At 31.6% G+C, this 10,335-nt stretch overlaps 1 protein-coding gene across 1 annotated transcript; it reads left to right on the plus strand.

Moving 5' to 3' along the window:
• Positions 1-6,010: 6,010 nt before the first annotated feature.
• On the plus strand, positions 6,011-10,335 carry LOC133283651 (uncharacterized). Its single transcript, XM_061480544.1, has 5 exons — positions 6,011-6,129; positions 7,984-8,106; positions 9,397-9,467; positions 9,580-9,666; positions 9,760-10,335. Exons 2-5 carry the CDS (start codon positions 7,986-7,988, stop codon positions 10,012-10,014), a joined length of 534 nt encoding a protein of 177 aa, XP_061336528.1. The 5' UTR covers positions 6,011-6,129; positions 7,984-7,985; the 3' UTR covers positions 10,015-10,335.

Consider the following 10,335-nt stretch of genomic DNA (forward strand, 5'->3'; position numbering starts at 1 on the left):
ACTTCTTGTTTGATGCATGCAAAAATATGAAGATTGTTTCAATTGCAAGTAGATCGTTAAATGGCGATTTGTCACATTTGTTTAATAAAATTCATCTTTCTTGCGCAATGACCCATTTTTCTTGCAGACCCATCTTCCTTGGGCAAATACCCATCTTTCTTGCATATCCAGCTTTCTTGAAGATCCATCTTTCTTAATTTGTGACATGTAAAAGTTTCATATAAAAAGATGAAGTGCTGTCGGCATGCAATATAATTATAAGAAACATTTCAAATTGTTGGATGTAGTCGCGCAACGATCCAGACTGGGTTAACTTGGAAAGAACTCCCTTCAAATTCATATAGGCAGATGCACCAAAATTCTCACGCAAGGCTCGAGTTAATTCACCCCAAGAACGAAGCAAGTTACTGTTGTACATATTGGTACCAAGCAGAGGTCATACCATCTATGTGCAATCCCGCAATAGGTACCTTGAATTCTTTTGGATCTGTTGAAAAAAAAAAAATATTCAGTCCGAAAAATCCAGTTGTTTGGATCTACGCCACTGAAAACAGCGATCTCCAAACGAATCGCCTAGGACAAATTGAGTGAAGAGACACCAACAGGCTGAGGAATCGAGTGATGGTGTGGCGGTGGTTCACGATTACAAGCATCGAAGGCAGAAACAGAACTATTAAGTTGCTGCAACTGTGATATGATTAACGCCATTTGACTTTGATGATCGTCGAGACGAGCTTCAATACGAGATTGATTTCTTTCCATACGAGACATCAAAGATTGATGATCATCCATACGAGCATCAATACAGTGTTGGAATATAGTGAACTCCTCAGCGAGGTCTTGAACACGCATTTTGACGAACAAATGGAGTTCAAGCAATGGAAGCACCAATTGTTAGGGTTCAACCTAACAGAGAAGGTAAAAAAAAAAACAAAGAGCTGAAACCAAGAATTTGTGTATTATTTTTTGAATGCCCAATTTCTGTACATGAGAACCTATTTATACTAATATCACTACAGGTGTGTAGCCACCTGTACTAACTTCAACTATACTGATGTTTACAATAGACACCTATACGAACTTCACTGTACTATTGTTTACAATAGACACGTGGCCTCATGCGAACCTTAAGCTATGTATTCCTTCAGCCTCACTGAATGCCTCTTCTCACGTATGGAAACTCTCTTCGTAACATATGCCTGGTTCACATTAAGTTTCAAATTAATGACAAGCAGTCATTGCATTCATTCTATCAAATTACTGTATCAGTAATTAAGCTTTTACGAGTTAATTTATTTGCAACATGCATGTTCTTCCGATTGTTACTTAGTGCATCTTCTTAATATGCATTAGCTTTCCAACACTAATTAAAAAGTGTTAACTTTACCAAAAAAAAAAGTTGAAATTTCTGTGTTGATTCTGAGAGGGGGGAACATGTAAGAGAAAATTGTATAGATATGCAAATTAGAGAAATATGCATGTATATTATCAGAATGCATGTATTAGATGTCATAAATTAGTTTAGCAATAGATGACACAGTTAGAATCGAAGCCTTAATGTGGCTACTCCTCTAGGGTAATGCATGTGGTGGTATCATCAGTGAAACTTTTTTTTTTTTTTTTTTGTCTTAACTGCACCTTTTAATGAGTATGTCATAATGAATTATATTAATAACATTTGCAATATATTTATCTAATTCATTTTGTTAAATCTTAACGAAGTATATCAATTTTGTATTAATGCGCGCATTTGGTTACTTTTTTTATGTTGGCTTTGTTTTGGAGGTTATTATTGTTATTATAAATGAAAGCTGATTATAGTTTTATAGGAATGTTAACTTGTGACGGAAGTGAGTTTGGTGCTGACGCACAATGGAATTGAATTTTAAGTGCGGCTTTAGTTATATCTTGATGAGGATGGCAAGTCTTGTTATTTTGCTGAAAACCGAGGTTATAGTTATAGTTGTTGTATTCATATATTTACAACGTATGAACAAATTTTGTATTAATCTATCTTTCTCTTATATTTATTGGATCTGAATTTTTGTATGTTAAAAATATATATGATATGGTCATAGAAGAATTAAAACTATATAAAGGTGGATCAATAGTAATAAAAAAAAGAGAGAAATAGAATATTGATCCATATTTATTAGTTTTACTGATAGGAATTTTTTCTTTCAAATTTGTTCTTAGGTTTAAATTGGAAATTTCATAATGAATTATATTAATAGCATTTGCACATATATTTATCTAATTAATTTTGTTAAATCTTAACGAAGTATATCAATTTTGTATTAATGCATTTGGTTACTTTTTTTTATGTTGGCTTTGTTTTGGAGGTAGAAGTTAAATAAAGTGAGCAACGTATAACCTCTAAAATTACTATAATAATTACTGTTATTTATTATTTTATAGGATTTTAGATGATATTACTTTGCTATAATAGTTGGTTTTATTATGTAATAGTAATTTTGTATGGTTTATTGCTTTACCAAATTATAAATTTTGACATGCCAATTAGATTTTTTTTGAAGTAAATTACCGTCTGCGTCCTCAACAAAATTACAGGATCAAGTTTAATTTTTTAGAAAAAAAAATCAATTCGTAATCCCTCTTAAATTCAAAGAAGGTTAATCCTTTTAATTGAGTCTATTTTGAATTTCGGACGGATCACAAGATAAATTTTTTTTCCCGAGGGATTAAAATAGGTTTTTTAATTTTTGTTGAGCACCCAAAATGTACTTTACTCTATGTTTCACATTATAATTTCTTCCGAGTAAAGTACATTTTGTTTCCTCAACAAAAATTACGGAACCCAATATAATCACTTAGAATAAAAAAATCGACTTGTGGTTTCTCTGAAATTTAAAGAATACCCACGTTAGTCCTTAGGACTAATACGGGTCTTCTTTGAATTTCAGAGGGACCACAATTTCGACTAACTGGGTCTATTTTGAATTACAAAGGGACCAAAAGTTATTTTACTCATTTTTTTTCTATTTTTACTATCTTTAGGATATATATATATATATATATATATATATATATATATATATATATATAAAGAGAAATATTTATGCAGTTACCGCAGATAAGTTATCTACATTTACTTCCAAAACGACGTCGTTTTGGTGTTGAAATATTAAAAAATTATAATTATAAAGATCATTATAACCCTGAAATAAATTAAAATTACAAAAATACTTTGATTTTCGCTCCAAAACGACATCGTTTCCGGTTCAATGCAGATAACTTATCTGCATTAATTGCAAAAAAAAATGAACCCATATATATATATATATATATATATATATATATATACACACACACACACGGAAAACACTTTCTCCTTTAATAGGAGAATTGTTTTCTCAGGTTATTGAAACATTATTTTACGTGAAATATTTTTTTTATTTTTAATTTTTTCGTCTATGATGGCCCCCACACAAAGTGTGTGTGGGGAAACTTTGCTCTTCTCTTGTTAAATGAAAGATGCAAAGCCATATATCCAAAAACACTTTCTCGTTTAACCGGGGTAATGTTTTCTCCTATTACTCACACATCATTTTACGTGCAATTTCTTTTTGTATGTGCAAGAACTTTGTTCTTCTCTTGTTAAATGAAAGATGCAAATAAATATAAATATATATATATATATATATATATATATATATATATATATGAAAAATTGGGTACTCAGTTATTGGATATATGGTTTTGTCCAGTTTTCGTATTACAATTATATACTCCGGGGAATACATAATTATAAAATGCTAAAGTTGCACTTTTTTTCTCTCTTCATAAACTTATCTACTGAGGTGAAAAGTGAAAAAAGTATAATTTAATATTATAACTAGAGAAGCGTTATTCTTATAACCTAAAAGTTTTACAATCTCTTACAACTTATTTTTTCACCGTTGATTTTCGTCAATCCAACAATTATGATTTTTTGGCTCACATTTATTATTAATTATTAATTTTCGATAAATTGTAACAGTTGAATTGACATAAATCAACGGAGAAAAAATAAGTTGTAAGAGATTGTAAAACTTTTAGGTTGTAAGAATAACGCTTATCTTATAACTATGTATCCCCGAAGTATAAATTTATAATGTGGTCATTGGACAGAATCTTATATCTAGCGATTGGATACCAGATAGACCATATATATATATATATATATATATATATATATATATATATATATATATATATATATATATTGGAAATGATATACTTACCACCAAAAAAATGTACCACCTTTACAACCAATCTGATCACCGTTGATTTCTGTCAATCTAACGGTTATAATTTATTAAATTTATTGGAAATTAATAAATAACTAAATAGGTTTAAAATCAATTTATAATTTAATTAAATTAACTAGGAATTCTAGTGATAAAATTTAAATAAATTATGCATTATTTGTAACAACTTGTGTATTTTCACACACACACACACATATATATAGGAAGGATATACTTGCCACCAAATTTTTTTACCACATTTACAATCAACCTAATCTCCGTTGATTTCTGCCAATCTAACGGTTATAATTTATTGAATTTATTAGAAATTAATAAATAACTAAATAAGTTTAAAATCAATTTATAATTTAATTAAATTAACTATGAATTCCTATATATATGAGGTGGGATCCTTTGACACCAGTGTCAAATTTGAAGTTTGACACCTCATCTGATAGCCGTTAGATCAAAAAAAAACAACGACTCTGATTTGTAAGCATGTGACACCATTGATCTTTTTGATCTAACGACTATCAGATGAGGTGTCAAACTTCAAATTTGACATTAGTGTCAAAGGATCCCACCTATATATATATATATATATATGGGATAAACATTTCTACAACCACTTTAGATAAGGTTATCTACAGCTACCCTCAAAACTACGTCATTTTGATTAATGAAGGGTGTTTCTGTAATTTTAGGTGAATTAATGAAAGGTATTTTCATAATCTTGTTTATTTTTTTATCATATACATTTTACTGAAACACCCTTCATTAATTCACCTAAAATTACAGAAACACTCTTCATTAATCAAAACGACGTAGTTTTTGAGGTAGCTGTAGATAACTTTATCTACAGTGGCTGTAGAAATATTTTTTCCTATATATATATATATATATATAGGGCCAGGATATACTTAGGGGTGTTCATCAACTGATCCAAACCGATTCAAACCGCGGTAACCGAACCGAAAAATCGATAAATGAATAAACCGAAAATCGAAAAATAACTGCAAATTTTAATTGGATTAGATCGGTTTTTGGATGGGTTGATGAAAACCGATCCAATCCAAACCGATCAAATATATTAATTTCCTTCTACCTACTTGGGTCTTTCCCCAATCATAGCCCAAATTTTTTTAAATCCAAGACTCATTAATCCATCAACTAAACCCAAGAAAAAATCTAGTCACATCTCATCAAAATTTTTTTTTTTTAATCTTTTTAGAGCTTCATATCTTATTATCCAAAAAAAAAATTATATTATGTTTACTAATGCTTTTGTATTTCAAAAAAAATAAAATTACAAAGCCAATATATACAAAATATGCTATTTGCACAGTAATCATAAAATAAATTTTAGGATTTTCAAAAAATCGAAAACCGATCCAATCCAAACTGAAAAAAATTGGATTGGATCGGATTGGATTTGAAAAAAATTAAGACCGAACGGATGATTATATGATCAAACCGAAGGGATTGGATTAGATGATTTTTGCTTCCAAAATCGATCGAATCCAGACCGCGAACATCCTTAGATATACTTACCATAAAATTTTTACCGTCAGTCTAATGATTATATTTTATTGGATCACATTTATTAGTTATTTATTAATTCCCAATAAATTTAATAAATTATAACCATTAAATTGACAGAAATTAACAGAAATTAAATTGATTATAAAGGTGGTAGATTTTTATATGATAAGTATATCCTTCCCTTTTGTTTTCATAATTATATTTTTAAACCTATTTTGACGCCCTACTCAAAACGCGAAACATAACCCACTGCCGTGAGCTCAGGGCTCAGCCGCCCGACCTCTCCTCCCAACCCTCTCGCCTCACTCTCTCAGCCACCGCGAGGTCAGCCGTCAAGGTAGGCGGGCACCGCGAGTGCATCGAGCATTTTTTAAAACTTTATTTGTGTGTTGTTAACTCGTTCTTATTTGTTGTTTAGTTGCAGCAATATATTGGTTGTTCACGTACACGAGCAGAATTTCAGATAATTGTTGTTTTTGTTGATTTTTTTTGAGTGTTTTGGGATTTTCTTGTTCTTGGGAAGGTGTTGTGAGTTGCACTTGTATACCACATGCTGTAGATTTTTTGAAATACCCGGGGTAATATAATATGAAATAAAATAATTGTGTTCTTAGCTAGAGACTGATTGACATAGCCATAAAATCTGTGCACAAATTAAATCTCAATTTTTAGAAAATAGGATGATAAAGTTAGATTAAAAAAAACTATAGAAGAAATTGAATATCTCTATATTTATTCACATGGCCGAGATATACAATATTATTCCCTTATCCCTCTATTCCAAATACAATGTTATGTATATGCTTATTTAATATCTTCCCCTTAGTTTGTCTCCTTCCTCTAATGCAATCACCACCCTAAAAAATATTAGACATGATCAAATGGAGTATTATAGCAAACTAAGGGGGAGAAGGGAAATAACTACAAATATGGATCCTGTTCTCATGGCTAATTAAGTACGTTGTATGCACCAATATTTATATGGATCCTAAACTTAACTTACAACTTAGATTTGTGAAGAGAGCTTCCACTGACCAGAAAATGCTCAGAAAAGAACTTGAAGTGCTACAATAGAAAGCTTGTATGCTCTGTGCTTCTAGACTTCAACTCACAACTTAGGTTTGTGGTAATAGTTTCCCCTTTTATAATCAGAGAGTTCAACAAATTGTAATATGAATCTAAAAGCAACTTCATACTATGCCATTGAGACAGATCATTGCTGATTCCTTTTTTTATTTGTTTTTTCAAAGGTCTTTTTGTTTCATTCTGGTTTTATGTGGCTTATAATAATGATTGTGATAATGCCTTATATCATATCCTGTTTTTAAAGGCACCCATCAAGGAAAGTAGCAAGTGTCTTTCTTTTTGCCAGTTCTTTTTCGAGAGCTAAAGTTTTGAGCTTCTCTGGAGTTATATTTTCTTCACAAAGAATCAATGCTTGACCTCCCAAACCAAGTCCAAGAAGATTGTTTTAGACCTTATAGGAATTGTTTTGGCCGACAAACTTTACCATACTCCCCTTGAACAACAAAGCTAAGTAGTTGCTTCGTATAAACCTCCTATTGTAAAAATCACTGAGAAAGGCATTCTTGACATTAAGCTGATGTAGTAGCCAATGATGGAAAGCAGCCAACAAGATGAACAAACAAACAGATAAGTCTGAGCATAACTTTGGCAACCAGTATAGCCTTGAGATGAGCAATGGTTCTATTTGGGTTGACTTTAATCGTGTACACCACTAGACCCACTTACAACCAATGTCATGTGTTCTCGAAGGAAGAGGGATAAGATCCCATGTTGTTTGATGCTTTAACGCCTGCATTTTCTCTTCCTTGTCATGTCGCTAACTTAGATGACGTAATGAACACTCAATGGTCGTGTTCTCATGTTTTGGTTAACTACCAAGTGCCCAATACAATGATGGACTCTTTCAGTATTGTAATTTATATGCTTTATTTTTTAAGACTTGGATGTATGTTGTCTTTATGTAGTATTTTTATCCTTTTCTTTACTTGCTTATTCCTATCCAGAAGCGATGATTATAATTTTGCAGTACTGCTTATAAGAAGAGACAAAGCTTTTAAGGCATCCATTTAACTGTTTTTGCTCTGATTTGAGTTTGTAGTTTCAAAGTTTGGTTTGTGACTTTTTCTTTTCTTAAATATCTTTTTCCTTTCAATTTTCCAAGCAGTGATGGGAAAGATGCACAAGAATAAGAAACAAGCTGATGGGCTTGGACCTTCAAGAGAACATACCGATATGCAGGAGCAAGAAATGGATATAAGGAAGATTATGAAAGACGTTGAAAATTTTAGTAATTTCCATCTTCTTTTTCCACTTTGACTTTCTTTTCCCATTTCTTGACTGTTGTCTTTATATTTTCATTGAATCTGCTTTGAATTTGTCAATGCGCAACAAATATATATTCAATGTAGACAATGCATAATGAATAGCGGATGATTATGTTCTTGGTTCTTAATATACTATTTTGTATAATTAGGTTGGATTTCTTTTGTCTGCTCTGATGCAGCTTAATTCTTGAACAGATATACATGCTTGGTAACTTAACTCTTTTGAGTTTAGAGTAGACTTTTATGGATTATGTTGATTTATGTGGCTGGATAGATGTGATAGGGATACTGATGCTCATTTCGTAGTTTAGAAGCTTAGTGCGTCATATAAGCTGATGACATTGCATTGTTAAAGGAAGTTATGAGTTACGACTGTATGTTTCAATTCATTTTTTGATTTTGGATTTGGAAGTTTATGGAGGAGTTGGAGAATTTAAAATTCATAATTCAGTAGGTCAAGGAATAAACTTTTTAATGAATATATTATCCTCCTCCTTGTAGGTTTCCTTTCCTTATAAAGTTTCTTCTTTTAAATCTTGTGCGAAACATAACATTTTAACATTCTAAGCTCAAACTGTCTGGATATAAGCTTCTTGTTTAGCAAGAGAAAGCTTACAGTGTTGTGTTTTGGGATAAGTGGCAATGGCTGTGAACATAACGTTTTAACCTTCTCAGTTCAAACTGTCTGGATATAAACTTCTTGTTTAGCAAGAAAAAACTTACAGAGTTGTGTTTTAGGATAAGTGGCAATGGCTGTGATTTAGCACTGTCCTTTGATGTTCTTGAGTAACATTTAGGGTCACATGTAACATTTATTTTTAAGTTTTTTCTGTAGTAATCTAGGACTATAGTTTCCTTAACCTGGGTGATTTAGAAAATTGAATCATATAGTTCATTGCATGTTATATATGTTTTCATTTTTTAGGATTCGATTTGTTGTTGGAAATTTAAGAACACAACTTCGAAATTTCAGAAGAATATGTAGGTTAAAATTGTGCCAATAATTGCTTTTTTCCCTATTAAAAAAGTTCTGTTTAGTTTTTTTTTTTTTTCCATTCAAAATGCATTGCATTATAACTTTGCAATAATGATAAGAAAATATCTGTGCCTTTATTTTAATATGAGGGTGTTGGAGCTAAAGAATTTAGGGTAACCATAATCAATTCACCTGGTTTTGTTTGCCTTTCCACTGTCTATTAGATATCAAAGCGTAGTTGCTTCTTATAATGGCTGGTAATTACCATATTTTTCAGGCTACTCACATATGACATGGAAAGAACGCAAAAAGATTGAAAATAGGAAGGTCGTTTCTCTTGGTGGGAAGGTGAGGACTGTTAGTTGATGCACTCTTTTCTACATTTTGTGCCAATGCAAATAGCATTACCAGGATCCTCAGGAAACAAATTTTTTAGTGTGTTTCATTTGCCCATATGTAGCCCCCCAAGAATCAGAGGTTACCTTTAAGTGTGGCACGACCAATGATGAAGAAACAAAAGGAGAGGGAACAGAAAATGCTCCAAGAGGTAATTAATTTCTATTATCCTGCATTGTTTTTTTCTTGTGTTTGTCTGACTCATACTGACCTTATTCCTATATGTACGACATATGGCTTTTAGCATTTGATTCTTGGAAAATTTGGGGGAAAGCTTGGCGGTAGCAGTAAAAGATCAGTTGGGAAGCACAAGCTTGAGAACAGGGGTCTGAAGTCAAGTGAAGGTCGTTTTAGAAATGGCATACTCGATGTGAAGCATTTGCTAAATTCAGCATCCTCAAGAGATCATGACACTGGGATCAATACGTCCAATACAGGAAAAAGGAAAGGAAGTAAGATGACACATGGTAAAAAGGGTGCTGGTAAGAAGCACTATTGAGTACATCATTGTGGAAAGTGTTTTATTTTAGACTATGGATTAGTGGATAGGGATGAAATTGAGGGAAACAGAATGAAATGCCATTAGCTATCATTATCTAGATTTATTAAAATTATAGATAATGGAATGGTTGGTGATGGAATCTTTTCCATCCATCCCACGCCATTCAATTCTTTCATTTTTCCTTATCTGTACCGAGCCATTTGTTAATGTGTATGATGATTTAACATGTTGAACCTTTATAAATCTAGCATGACCCTTCCAGTGTTCAAACTGTCATCGGATGTAAACATATATACAAGGTTGACAAGTCAATTTCTG

This window comes from Gastrolobium bilobum, unplaced genomic scaffold, assembly GCF_033153095.1.
Source record: "Gastrolobium bilobum isolate Gb01-03AN ecotype WA unplaced genomic scaffold, APGP_CSIRO_Gbil_v1 utg18685, whole genome shotgun sequence".
Classification (NCBI taxonomy): Eukaryota; Viridiplantae; Streptophyta; class Magnoliopsida; order Fabales; family Fabaceae; genus Gastrolobium; species Gastrolobium bilobum.

Coding starts and splice junctions, on each gene's coding strand:
- LOC133283651 (XM_061480544.1), top strand. CDS start 7,986: ATGGGAAAGATGCACAAGAATAAGAAACAAGCTGATGGGCTTGGACCT. Junction 8,107..9,396: donor GAAAGACGTTGAAAATTTTA/GTAATTTCCATC, acceptor CATATTTTTCAG/GCTACTCACATATGACATGG. Junction 9,667..9,759: donor AACAGAAAATGCTCCAAGAG/GTAATTAATTTC, acceptor TATGGCTTTTAG/CATTTGATTCTTGGAAAATT.